This window comes from Dasypus novemcinctus, chromosome 6 (genome assembly GCF_030445035.2).
Source record: "Dasypus novemcinctus isolate mDasNov1 chromosome 6, mDasNov1.1.hap2, whole genome shotgun sequence".
NCBI lineage: Eukaryota > Metazoa > Chordata > Mammalia > Cingulata > Dasypodidae > Dasypus > Dasypus novemcinctus.
This window is the reverse complement of record NC_080678.1, coordinates 50,827,602-50,842,360: the sequence shown is the minus strand read 5'-3', so window position 1 is coordinate 50,842,360 and position 14,759 is coordinate 50,827,602. Positions and strand designations below refer to the sequence as shown.

General features: G+C 39.8%; 1 protein-coding gene across 7 annotated transcripts in view; it reads right to left on the bottom strand.

Annotated features, from left to right (window-relative positions):
- Positions 1-14,759, bottom strand: part of PLCE1 (phospholipase C epsilon 1) — a 384,952-nt gene that overhangs the window by 45,243 nt on the left and 324,950 nt on the right. For all 7 annotated transcript variants that reach the window (XM_058298789.2, XM_058298793.2, XM_058298790.2 and 4 more), the window contains 3 exons: positions 12,193-12,351; positions 4,213-4,342; positions 60-181 (listed from right to left, as the gene is read on the bottom strand). In XM_058298789.2, the coding sequence (XP_058154772.1) occupies positions 60-181; positions 4,213-4,342; positions 12,193-12,351 (411 nt within the window). The remainder of the gene's footprint in view (positions 1-59; positions 182-4,212; positions 4,343-12,192; positions 12,352-14,759) is intronic.

Sequence of the window (14,759 nt, the reverse complement as noted above, 5' to 3'; positions counted from 1 at the left end):
CCTGAAATGGACAAGAGCACCATGATTCAAGTGTACTTTAACAGAAATCTTTAACTTACCTTTCCTTTGTTGCAAGCAGAATTATCTGCTTTCTTTATCCTCTTGGGGATTTCTTCATTATACTCAAACTGAAGCTTTTCATTACATGATTTATTTTCAGGTCTATCTTCCAGAATATTGTCTGAAAATGAGTTGGCAGGTTTGAGCAAATAAGAACCCAATGTTGTACTTATTGGCTACATCTACATCATTTCAAAGATATCAACATATTTGTGCCTTTTCGCAAGACTGAGGCTCTGGCTATATGTTACCAAAATGATGGGCTGAACTATTATCTCTAAAATTGTGTTGATGTGTTTTATATTTTATTGAATTGACTAATTGTACCAGTAGTTTGATACCATAATCTGAATGAACATGCTCATTTTCATACAGATGATTGGAACTGTGCAAACATGGAGGGTATCTTGGATCAAGAAGCTGACAGCACACAAGTTTCAGAAGGATTTAGTGGTTGAAGAATTTCTATATGGTACATATGTAAATTAATCACTGTCACTTTAAAATTAAGCCTTCAGCTTCTTTTACCTCCAGAAATGTCAAAACCAGGGGAAAAAAGACTTAGTTATTTGCAATTCAGAGTTCCATAATTGTAATTAATTGGATAGCAAAGTTTTCATAATTGTTTATTAATGAAGTGATAATCTTCAGGATAGGGATTTAAAATATATCTAAATACATCTAAATATGACATAATCTTACACTTTGCTCTTTTGGGGCATTTTTAAGTGACTCTAATGTTAGATGTATATCATGATTATACTCATTTAAAGTGGGAAGACAAGAAAACTAAATTCTCATCCAAGATTTACTATCTCATCAGACCACATATGCTTATACAAAATATCCTTATACAAAACAGGGCCATGCAGGCTGTCAAGAAATAAATGAGATAACTCATTTCATTACATGTTTATTCACATAAGTGTCACAACTTCATGCTAATCAGTCCTAGGAAAACAGAAATGGGATGCTGACATCCATGCAGTTAAAATGCTCAGTTCAAATGGCATTTACCTTCCTGACTGTTAGCAGCAGGAGAAGCAGTAAGGACATCTGCTACAGAAAAACAGAATCAGAAGGGGGATAAAAGTAAGGAAAATTAAGACAAAAAGCCAGATAATTAAACTGAGGTATGAAGCAAAGCATAAATAACAACAGCTTTGATTACAAGATAAATGAAATAAGAAAATCTATAGGTTTACTATTTCGATTATTAGGGATGCAAGAACTACAGTAAGAGAAGTGCAAACACGGCTAATGTTAATCATGCTGCTGGCTGCCGCATTCCTATTACATAATTTCAGTCACTGACTGTCTGAATACACCCAATTATGTTTACTTCAAGTGGACAGAAATTAACTCGCTAGAGTCATACAGTCATTGTGATATAAAATGCCTATAACAAGCTGTAAATCCAAATTTGTGCTCCAGTGCATGTTCGAACTGGTCAAGGTAAACGGCAGGGGTGTGGAGAAAAAAACAAATCTCTGAGTTTGCTTAATGAAATTCAATTAAATAAATATTCACTAAGTACTATCCAAAAGGTAGAGTAGCAGTTTCTGAAATACATGAGCCTTATATGCAATTTCCTTAGGATCTTCTTGAAGTAACTTCGTGGATAGGAATCATCTGATTTTTATAGGCAAAAGAGGCTTAGACTAATGCCCTTATTTTATAGATATGAAAACCTAGGACTAGGGATGTCACGGAACCAACTGGACCACTTGGATTCCAGCCATGGCTTCTTAACCTGGGATACGCTCAAGGGCTTCAGGAGGCCCATGAAACTCCCGTAACTGTTGGGAAGAATTTTTTTTTAAGGAGGTACTGGGGATTGAACCGAGGACCTCATACACAGGAAGCAGGAGCTCATCCACCGAGCTACATTCGTTCCCCAATGAGAGCTGTTTTTTTCATTTGTTTGTTTGTTTTCAGGAGGTTCTGGGGACTGAACACGGGACCTTGTACATGGGAAGGAGGCGCTCCACCACTAGAGCTACATCTCTTCCCCTGGGCAGAATTCTGAGAGAACATTAACTTCTCTGAGGAGAATGGTCACAGTTTCCATCTGATTCTCAAAGAGACCCAACATTCTTAGATGTTTAGAAACTGTGAGGTTCTCCTAAGAAGCTGGATATCATCTTGCACACAGCGGGCAGATTTATAGTTTCTTTACATCCCAGCTGACAAAAACGAAGAGGGTAAAGAGAAGGCACAGAGATGAATGAGGTACTGCAAGCAACAATCAAAAGTGTCAGTTTGAGAGGACAGTTAACAGTAGCATGAGGAAGCCTTAATAATTAAGGACAAACTTAAATAAGTCACAGCATAATGACAAGGCTTGTTTGGGAATCAGACAATCGGAGGAAAGTTCCAATGAAATGGAAAACAACCATGTGCTGGTAGTGGACTAAAGTGGTTACAGATTACAGATAGTGCTAGAAGAGGGGAGAATATCAGCAAACACTTAGCAGATCTTTTTCTTACACACCTGAAACTACAGCCTAGAGTGGCTGAAGGACACTGCCCAAGGTCTCCTATCCCATTGGAGCAGAGTCTAGTGGAGATTGTCTACCCTACCCCAGCACACGTAGATTTCATAAAGCATGTAACAATCTTAAAAATTCAGTGGCTAGGGTTTAAATATTACTCTCCCAACTGCAAAGAAATCATAAAGATCTCTCCTCAACCTGTTAATTTTGTTATTTGCAAATTAAAAAAAACACTTATAATAACAATAGAAATAATAAAAGCCTTAGCCTTTCCAGTTCTCATAGTTCAAAAAAAGTACTAGTTATTAATGGTAGAGAGTGAGTTTATCTTTCAGTGGACTGGTTTCTTGCAGGGGTCAATGACACCTGAATTAGTTGATATTCTTAGGTGTGACTTTCATTTCCCCCATCTAAAAAGTTTTGGTAGAAATTCACAAGGAAAAATAAGTTAATATAAAAATATTCACATTTCCACAACTTTTCAGGACTAGACTGCAAAGAAATTACCTTGGCTCCTTTTAATTTCCTTCTTCTTTCTACCCTTCCATTATAGAACATGCCCCTTGAATGATCTGACAGGGTTTCAGGTGAAAGTAGATTGGCTTTTAGTTGCTGGCATGAAGCAATCAATTCTGACTAAGGAAATAGTCTAATATTGTATTTTGGGGGCAGAAAGAGACTGGACTGGGAATGCTGGCCATGATGGACGCTCACGGAACTGAAATGTGACTAAGGGACAGCCCTGGAGTGTGAGAAGCTGATACTTGGAGTTGGGTGGCTTGGTTGTCTTAATGTTAATGGTGAATGGCTGCTGGCCTGGGTATATCTGCATATTAGTGATACAATTATTCTACATAGAAACAATATATTTTACATATATAATGTTTATATAAATAGGACCTTGACATTTCTCATTACTACATTGCTGTCTTTCAGAAGTCACCAAAATGAAACTGTCACCAGCAATGAGGCTTGAAAAGGTTTTATTGCAATCTCTAGCAAATGACACTAATTTAGCAAATGAAATTCATTTGAAACCTAATTTTCATGTAATCTAGTTCTCAATTGTTATGGGTAGTTAACATCACTCATGTGACTTCTTTGTATTGTGTCTAGTGCCACCACCCATGTTTTGTCTCTTTGGTAGGGCCAGAGGAAATGTCTAGTATTGTGAGAATCAGGAGGGAGGGAAGGGAAATGATGCTTCTCTCTTCCCCACACTCCTAGAAAGACCGAGTGAGGTCGAGGGAGGAGCAGAGGGAGCATAGAAACATGCTGCTGCCCCCTGCAGGCGGTCCAGGAGAGAAAAGATTACAGCCGGTCTGCCATTCCTGCCTGAGGATCGGCCATACCAGAGACAGTCAGGGCAAAAATAGGGTGTCTCTGTTCTAATTCCACCCTTTCTCTAGAAATCCATCTTAGGAATGACCCTGTGTTGCTTCTCACACCCTCCTTGTTTTCGTAGAGCGGTGGCTGCAGAAGTGAAAAGAATCCCTTTCTTTGCTTTGTCCTCACTAAATGACTGGATGCAGAAACTCTTGGACAGTCTTATGACAATCTGTATTGCTGGTCAATGAAGATCCAGACTTAATTATGAAGAAAAAGAAAATCACCTACGTATTTTCCCTTACAAAGCATAGGATTCTATTTTTCTTACCATCAGAGAGGGATTCATAGTCATAATCATATTCATCCTCTTCCTCTTCCTCTTCTTCATTATTAGCAGCTGGGGGGTTGGCATTCCCACCACTATAAGCCTGAGCTTGCATGGACGCTAACTGATGAGCCTGTAAGACAGCAATAATTAAAGACCACAGATGCTAAACTACTGAACTTTCATTTAAAACCTTCAAATCGACCATCTTATGCTTACAATAGTCGTTAAAAGTGACTTAACCTGTTTTTCACTCATGTGGGTGAGGAAAAAGAAATCTAGATTCATTTGAAATGCAAAGTCAACATTTGGACCAAAATCAACATTCCTACAGGAGGAATCCTGGAGCTTTTAGAAACAATCACAAGGAGTCTGTGTGCACTGCCCAGCCACCCAGCTCCCTGGGGCAAGCCCTCCAAGAGAAACTTTTGGTGCTTTCAATCCCAAATGATGGAAGAAGTGAATCAGCCCATTAATTTTGGAAAAGTAAGTCTTTGCTAGGAAACCAATGTTTTTTTCTTCTTAGAATAATATCTAAAAACCTCTGACCTCAAGAAAATGTTAGAATCCCTATGGACAAAGAGACCAAAAGAATAGTTGTTGGTTTAAATAAAGTTTTTCAACAGATTTTATCTGAACCATAAATCAGATTAACAAAACAGGCTTAGAGACTTGGGAAACTGATATGTGTTGCCAAAGAGGTCATGTGCCTCCATGTTCTAATGGAATTACTGTGAAGTGACATCATAAGACATAAGAATCAACATAGGTCTGAATATGTGATTTATCTATTTCTGGAACCAAGTATGAGGAAATGATCTGAAATACAGGAAAAGTTACTTGTATGAATTAAAAACAGGAAACAACTTAAAAGTCCAACAATAGAGGAATGGGGCCATGTAAACTATGGTATATCCACTTGAGAGAATGAGATATGAAAAAAACTTGTGATATATAGTTATTGAACAAAGGATACAAAATTGTGTTTATATAATATTTACATATGTAAAAATATGTATATATATAATTCTGTATCCTTTGTTCTATATATGATTGCAATTATATTAAAAAACAAGCATAAAAAGACTAGATATAGGGAAGCAGATGTGGCTCAAGCAGCTGCATGCCTACCTACCATATGGGAGGTCCCAGGTTCGATTTCTGGTGCCTCCTAAAGAAGATGAGCAAGATAGCAAGCTGACGCAATGGGCTGGTGTGGTGAGATGACACAATGAGGAGATAAATAAGTGGACACAATGAAAGACACAACAACCAGGGAGCAGATGTGGCTCAAGCTACTGGGTACCTACCTTCCACATGGGAGGTCCTGGGTTTGGTTCCTGAGGCCTCCTAAAAAGAGGATGAGCACCCAACAAACAGACACAGAGAGTAGGCAGCAAGTGCAAACAATAAGGTGGAGGGGAGAAATAAATAAAGAAATAAATCTTTAAAAAAAAAAAAAGACTAGATATAAACACAGCAGAGGTCCTTGATCTTTGTTGTGTGTCACAGTCCCCTTTGGCAGTATGATGAGGCAAATTCCCTTCATAATTTTTTTTTTTTTTTTTTTTTTTTAGATACCAGGGACCAGGGATTGAACCCAGGACCTCATATGTGGGAAGCTGGTGCTCAACCACTGAAACACATCAGCTTCCCTGAGGTGGATTTTTCATTTGTTTTGCTCGTTGTTTGTATTTTCAGGAGGCACCGGGAACCAAACCTGGGACCTCCCATGTGGGAAGTGGGTGCTCAACCACTTCAGCCACATCTGCTCCCCATAATGATGTTTTAAATGCATAAAATAAAATACAGAAGATTGCAAAAGAAACAAATAATGTTGAATGCAGTTATCAAAAATTAAAGAAAATGTGATATAGGAATATGTGTTTATTAATATAAAATATATAGTAAAAGATAAAGTAGTTCTAGTAACTATTTTGAAATAGCAATGAGCTTAAAATTTCTTGGAGATAACAACCACAACTGTCATCTGATATGAAAAATCTGTGATTTCTATTGCTGCCAAGACACAGGTATTACCAACTTTACTGTGGTTTGTTCTCTACATTTATAATTGGGGGATATGCTAAATTTCAGTGAAAGGTGTGCAAAAATAAAGATGTAATTTTTCCCCATGGATTCATGAATTCTATCTCTGGGCCTGAGTTTAAGAACCCCTGTAATGTACATTGTGTTTGGCCTTGGAATTACATATGTCTTAAAATATTTCTCTATTCTCTAAACTTTCTGGAATGTGGTTATATTACTTTATAATAAAATGTATAAATGACAAAGATGTAATTTAGGTTGTGTCTATATTCAGATGAAATATTTCATAGTGCGGAACATTCCAGATAAACAGGCGTAGTCTAGGCTGGGATTTTTCAAGGTGGGCTTATGGAACTCTAGTTCTATGGGAGGTTAATAGCTATTATGTAAAAACTGACAAATATAACAAGATACAATAAAGTTTGGAAACTAGTAGTTTTAACAAACTGAAACACATTCCTACCACCAGCTTCATACAGCCTTCATTTAATATACTAAAGGGCATCATGATTCTTCAAAGAAGACCTCCAGAGCAGCATTTCCCATGCTTATTTAACCAACAAATTTTTCCTTCCCTTCCCTTCCCCTTCCCCTTTCCCTTTCCCTTTCCCCCTTTCTTTACTCTTCTCTTCTGAGTTTCTCATAGGATGAGTGTTCTTCAAAATTTTGGGAAATCTGGTGTAAGCAGAAGTGAGCCACAAAAGCAAATCTATTCGTCATGGGTAAGAGTAGGGCCTTGACTCAGTGAGCATTCAAAGTAGAGCCAAGTGCTGGGAAGGATGATGCAAACAGCCTAGTAGACCCTTTGGCAGAAATGTGTGAGAGCCGTATGAAAGGAATTTTCAGGGTTAAAAAGCAGAGTGCTAAGACCCCTTAGATGCTCAAATGCGTTCCCAAGTGCAGGAAGCCCTTTTCAGCAGGCAGGCATGGGAGAGGAGGCCAAATGGACAGCTAAGAGCTGACACTTTTGCTCTTTGAGGATGATTACAAAATACCTGCCAATATTCTAATTATTCTGGGACAGAAAAATAGGACCCTAGCCCTTGATGAAAAGCAATCCAGATACAGCCCAGTGGGTTAAAACTAGGGGGGCAGATGAGAAGATTGGATTGGATGGGGCTTGGCGGAAGCCATATCTAACCTTCTCGTTCCCCCAGCCCCTAGCACAGTGCCTGCAGGTAGTATGAACTCTGGGAATCTAGCGTGTTGGAGTTCAGGAGCTATGATCAGAATCCTGGAGAAATTGATGGGGTGAAGCTTTGAGACCTCAGTAAGAGCCTCAGTACAAGCCTGAGGTGGATGCAAGGCTTAAGAAATGCATCCTTGGGGAGGGTGAGTCCTTTGTATGGAAATGACCCAGGGTGTCTAAGTTAGGGGTTGGGTCTGAGCGTAAAGGAGCCCTCAGCATTTGGCCAGCTTCTGGTGAGGTAAGAACCTTATCGAGAACCTGCCAGACAACTGAAAGGCCTTGCAGATGTGATTACGGAATCTTTGAAGGTACTTCCTGAGGATCATTGGGGGGTGAGGGTGGGGTGGGGGGTGGGGTGGTTGAAAGCAGTCTTAGAAAAACAGGAAATGGGATTATATGATCCCATTTCACCAAAATGAAGAAAAGATATTGACAAAGTTATACAATGGGGAGTATCAAATTGATACTTAGAAAAATTTCAGATTGGATTATTAATTAATTGCTTTGTGAAGAATCAGAAAAGAAGTGATTAACCAGAGTTACTAGGTGTTTTCTAAGAACACATCTCCTCAGTAACCTCCTTAGCCTTTTTGGATAAGGTAACTGATTCTGGTAACAGATACATAGTGTTTCTCAAATTTCCAGATTGCTAAATATTATTTATTTTTATTTAAAAAAAATTTTAGGAGGTTCTGAGGATTGAACCTGGGACCTTGTACATGGGAAGTAGGCACTCAGCCACTGAGCTACATCGCTCCCAAGAATTATTCTTTAAATAAAGAGATTACCAGGCCTTTCTTCTGGATATTCTGGTTTAGTTTGGGGCTTAAGCATCTGTGTTTTTCAAAGTGTCTTATGTGATTTTTTTCAGTGCATTCTGACTTCTGTGTCATCTTGGAAAAGGTCTTTTTTGAAGCATCCTAGCTCTGCCACTAAGAGCTGGGTGGTTTTAAGCAAGTCACATAAATGGCCAGGCTTCAGTTTCCTGTACTGAAAATAAAGAAGTTGAAGTAGACTCTGGGGAAAGGTGGGCTGCAAGAGAGAACATGAGGCTGGCCGGTAATCACCTAATCTAGGGAAAGTTCTCTAAGAAGGGCCACATGGCTCTGCACTTGGCTATCAGGCTCAAGGCAACTTGGAATGAAGACACAGTCTGAAAACCTGTTAATAAATACTTTGGATGACTGAAAAAAAATCCACAAAGAACCCTGATACTGGAGTAACATCCCAAAACTAAGAGGAGAAATTTAAGAGAGATCAGTGTGAGACTCCTGTATTAAGGTTTTATTGAACTACAAAACTGGAAAGATGGGGAGACCAGGCAGAAGAAGAGCCCATGTGAAAATAACTGCACTCTTTGTTTTCCACAAACAACATGAACCCAATATGTGATAAGGACTTTAAAAAGTAAGTACAGGGAGGGAAACGGACATGCCCCAGGGTTAGGGCGTCCGTCTACCACATGGGAGGTCCGCGGTTCAAACCCTGGGCCTCCTCGACCCATGTGGAGCTGGCCCATGCGCAGTGCTGATGTGCGCAAGGAGTGCCGTGCCACGCAGGGGTGTCCCCTGCGTACGGGAGCCCCACGCGCAAGGAGTGCGCCCCGTAAGGAGAGCCGCCCAGAGCGAAAGAAAGAGCAGCCTGCCCAGGAATGGCGCCGCCCACACTTCCCGTGCCACTGACAACAACAGAAGCGGACAAAGAAACAAGACGCAGCAAATAGACACAGAGAACAGACAACGGGGGGTGGGGGTGGGGGGGGGGCAGCAGGAATTAAATTTAAAAAAATAAATAAATAAATAAAGTAAGTACAGGGAAACAGCTGTGGCTTAATCCATTGGGCTCCCGTTCCCCATATGGGAGGCCCTGGGTTCACGTCTCAGGGCCTCCTTGTGAAGGCAAGCTGGCCTGTGCCCCCGTAGACAGCTGACAGCCCACGTGCCTGTGGAGAGCTGGTGCATCAAGATGACCCAACAAAAAGGGAGACAAACAGACACAGAAGAACGCACAGCAAATGGACACAGAGAGCAGACAGCAAGCAAGGTGCAAGGTGGCGGTGGGGGATAAATTAAAAAAAAAAAAATCTTAAAAAAAAAAGTAAGTACAGTCCTAGGCTGCATTAACTGAGATATAAAATTCAAATTAAGGGAGGTGATGGTTTCACCTTGGAAATCACAATTTAAGATTGATAAATGAGAGAATATCCACAAATTTAGGAATATACAAAATATTCCTCATGGAAAGTGAAGAGTGTTAGCAGCCATATGCTAAGAGGAAGTTGAGAAAACAAGGATGTTTAGCTTGGAGAAAAGCTGGTGGAGAGACACACGTTTTCTAGATATTAAATTAATTTGTGTAGCTGCAGAAGGAAGAAGTAGGGCCAATGAGTAGGAGTAACAAGAAGGAAGATTTAGGTTCAATATAAAGAAGACTTAAAAAACAACATGATCTGTTCATTAGTGGAATGGAAGTCTTATTAGTAACAACCAGTGTCACTGCAAATGACTGTGCGAGAATGGGAAAGGCAACAGCTACAAGAACGTTCTAACACATCTTAAATGTCTTTGAGACGCAATTAATACTGCACAGGGCAGTTATATATGCTTGACAGTGAGGAATGGGCAGTAGTTGGCTGGATAAAAAACAAAAACAACAATGTGGAGGAAGAGTGCTGTAGAAGAAAAACACTTCTGAGTCATGATGCAACATTCGCAGAGGGCCAGGCCCCTGAGAGTTTACATGCTAACATTGTAGTCAAATGACTTCATAGCTAAAGCCGATCTGCAAATGCCAGGCGTTCTGGGGCAGCTTTGAGATTGCAGATTTGGGCAAAGGTAGGCCTAGCAGATGTTTCAAACTGGTGACCCTCTGGGCTGACTTCACTTCCGGACCAGACTTGGAAGTTTAAATCAGATCTGCTCATTTAGGAGGACATGCATTTTCCACCCCAGTCCTCACCACTTCCTACTGTCATATATCTAGCTGGTTTCTCACACTGATGTTTCCTTCCTGGCTCCTGAAGATGGTTGAGCGTGTAACTCTTAACCGAGAGTTTTGTGTGATCTTCATACTGGGAAATATGTACATTGGAGGTACACAAAGACTTCCAGGGATATTCAAGTTCATATATTTTGTTTATTTATTCCCCCTCCCTCCCCCACTCCATTGTTTGTGCTTGCTGTCAGCTGGTTTGTGACAGAGCCAGTGGTTAGAAGTGCTGTTTAATGCTCTTTCTCCAACATAAAGCTACATATCATTCAGGCCTTAAACTCAGGCCCTGCCTATGATTTCTATTAATTAGAACTTGAAGAAGATTTGATAATTGTTCCAAGCTGACTACCCACTTAGGTCAAACTGGACACTTGACTGAATTCGACTTGACATTTTTTATTAATGACTTAGGACAAAGTCATTTTGTTGGGCTCAAAGAATCCTGCTGAATTCTCTAATCTCTGAAAATCTGCAAAGGCAGGACTGTAGTAGCCCATGAGGCTTACTGAGGTGGTGGAATACAGAGAAATAAAAAGCTACAAATTATGATCTATTTTAGCTCTGGCCTGTCCCTGCCTTTGGAGCGACATCATTCTACATCTGCATGGTGCTGAGGGTTTCTCAATTCTATCATAAGTTTGAAAAGTGACATTTCATGACTAACAGTGGCCTCCTGAATAGGATAAATAGTCTTGGCAACTATCATTATGGGGGATATGTAGGTGTAGCCTGGCATATGGACACAGTGGTTCTGGACTTGGACTTTGCATGGCCACTTGGGCTAAGGGTTCCCTGTATACACAGGTTGGTGGTGCTTGGGGTGTAGATCTTTTTGGGCAAGGCAGTTGGGAGGGTATTGGGGTCCACATTTTGCAGTGACATCCTGTACCATTCTGTGATCACAGGGCTACTACTGCAATGGGGTTCCATTACAGACCTCAGGAGTCACAGCCCCAGGCCCAAACACTTTCCCTAAAGGGGGCTCTCCCTACAGGGATCTAGAAGAACCCTGAAGCCTGGTTCCAGACATATCAGTCACACATTATCCCACACAGAATAATTTAAATACTGGAGGTACATTCTATGTGTGAAATAACTTCCATGAAATAACATTTTAGGGGAATGGAATGAGAGTATTTATTGGTCTATGAAATGGAAAGCCAAAAATCAAACATCTTGTCCAAAGAAACAGTCTTCAAAACCTGGTTATCCAGGGAAGTGGATGTGGCTCAACTGATAGAGCATCTGTCGACCATATGGAGGGTCCAAGGTTTGATCCCCAGGGCCTCCTGACCTGTGTGGTAAGCTGGCCATGTGCAGTGCTGCCACGCGCAATCAGTGCCCTGCCACGCAGGGGTGCCCCTGCACGGGGGAGTCCCACCCGCAAGGAGTCTGCCCCATAAGGAGAGCTGCCCAGCGTGAAAAAAGTGCAGCCCGCTCAGGAGTGGCACTGCACATATGGAGAACTGATGAAGCAAAATGATGCAACAACAAAAAAAGATGCAGTTTCCCAGTGCCGCTGGATAATGCAAGCAGACGCAGAAAAACACACAGCGAATGGACACAGAGAGCAGACAACGGCAGGGGGAAGGGGAGAGAAATAAATAAAATAAATCTTTAAAAAACAAAACAAAACAAACAAACAAACAAAAAACCTGGTTACCCAGCAGGTCATCTGAAAGGTTAGAAAGGCATTAATTTCTCTGTTCTGGACACACAGCACATTCGTAAGCTCTTTAGCAAGGGGAGATTACCTTTTGCTTTAAGATATCCACTGGCGTTTGGTGGGCTTTTAGCTTCTTATTTTTAAGGAGCACTTTCTTCCTAAGTTGGTCAGGTGAAGGAAGCATTGGATCATCCGAGAAATCACTCTCAAATAAAAATTTAGCCACCAGCTTTTCTCCAAACACAGTCTAAAAAGGACAAAGGAAAGACACACCATCAAAGCCTTTTACCTATACTTGAATTATTCAAATAGATATTTGATTAAAAAAAAAAATCTAGGAGGACTAAGAAAGAAGTTGTTGTGTTTTTTCCTCGTAGTTTGTGACTGGAAGGAAGGCAGGCAGTTAGAAGGACAGAAAGAGCGGCCCAGGCCACTCTTCAGCTGGGGCCAGCTCTCACTCTTTGGGAAAATGCTCTGGAGTCTCATGTACTAAAGAAGAAAACAGATTGAGTTCTAAGGCATGGTTTGTACAAAACGGTCCTTTCCAGATATGGGTAAGAAGTCAGAAGATTAGAAACCTTGGAGGGAGTAAGGAGTGGAGACAAAGACCAAAGATATTAAGGCAAATTTGCCTCCAGCTGGTATAGAAGAACTGTGGATACCATTCCTGCAAAGGTTTTCTGAACACTGGGCTCTAAAGAAGAATGAGTGTCTCTCAATGAGGGTGAGGAGGATAGGCTCAGGATGATCTACGGGGTGAGTATAGGAAAAAATGACAATTTCTATTTCTAGCTATTCTTCAATTTAAAAAAAGAACAATTTTCATTATTTCAATAATTAAAAAAAAAAGACCTAATAATGACTGAAGTGATACACAACTATGTGATTATACCAAATACCATTGATTATACACATCAGATGGATTGTACGCTTTATTAATATGTATAAATGTAATTGATTTGTTAAAAAAAAAAGAGCAAAAATTGAAGTTTATGAATGTTTCATATCCAGACTGAAAATCTGTACCTCACCCAGTCTGTACTTCAGACATCACATCATGTGCTGCTCAGGAGGTCCGCTCAGGGACAAGCAGGAGCCAGTGGGCCCTTCAGTCTTTGTTCGCTACCAGTTCACTGAGATGACTGCAGTTTGGGTGCCATAGGATGTCACCAGGTGGTTACTCTCATAAAAATAAGACTTCTCTTTTAAATACTTTATAATGAGATAAAGAAGGATCAAGAAAATTTTTGTGCTTAGAAGCTCACACTTTAAACCAAAATAAAGTACTTAAAGGAGTACTTCTAAGTTATGAATTTTCTTTAAAAAAAAAAAAGCATTATAACATTTCTGACTTTTCTGTATTGACAAGTGGGTGGCAGCAGTTTATTGTTACTAGATAATAATAATATAATAAAATCACATTTAATCTGTTCCTACATGGTAAAGATTATATTTTATCAGTGAATGAGAAATTAATTGCTTTTTAGACAATGTTTGCATTATGGAAAGATTATGTAAAAAACAGATGTCTGGAAATATTTCTATTGTTACGTGATTTGATGTGGGAAAAGATATGTGTAATGTCCACGCTCAAGAAACTTGGAAGCAAATTTTCTATTGGTTAAAAATGGAGTTTGAACTCATTTGCTAAAAATATAAAAGGCAATACTTTTTAATAAGTTTCTAAGTAAAGCTGATTGACTTCAGGAAACATACAACTCTTCTAATTAAATTTCAACAGTAGCACAAGATATGTGATGTCTAACATACAGACTGGGTGAGGTAGCATTTTGGATGGTATTGAGAAATGAGTATCATGATTTGGCAAGTGCAGCTAATAACACCCCTTTTCTGTCTCTGTGTTTGTAATATATCTTTTTCAGCTACCATAGTTATTAAAATCAAATACTGAAATGATAAACTAGGGAAATGGTTGTGGCTCAACTGATAGAGTGTCCACCCACCACATAGGAGGTCCAGAGTTTGGTACCCAGGGCCTCCTGACCCGTGTGGTGAGCTGGCCCATGCATAGCGCTGCCGTGCACAAGGAGTGCCCTGCCACACAGGAGTGTCCCCTGCATAGAGGTGCCCCATGCGCGAGGAGCGCGCCCCGCATGAAAAAAGCGCAGCCCACCCAGGGGTGGCATCGCACAAATGGAGAGCTGACACAGCAAGATGACGCAACAACAAAAAAAGCCATACAGTTTCCCGGTGCTACAAAACAAGAATGCAAGTGGACACAGAACACACAGCGAATGGACACAGAGAGCAGACAATTGTGGAGGGGGAAAGGGAGAGAAATAAATAAAATCAATCTTAAAAAAATAAAATAAAATAATAAACTAAACTTAGAGCCTGGTATCTAAATCACTGATCACAAAGTTTAAATAAAAATTTCAAAAACAATGAGCCGAACTCAATCATATCAATTTAGATAATATCAAATTTACTTTTATTATATTTGATGATACTAAAAAGGGGTTTTATACCATTAATAAATAATATTAAAAAATATACCTCATCCTTTCTATGACATTCTTGTTTACTTTCCATTTTTGCATAATTTACGCAATGCATAAAATACATTGCTAAGACATGCATATAATTTATAAATAAGTCAATAAATGCACAATAGAAATACAAGTCAAAATATTT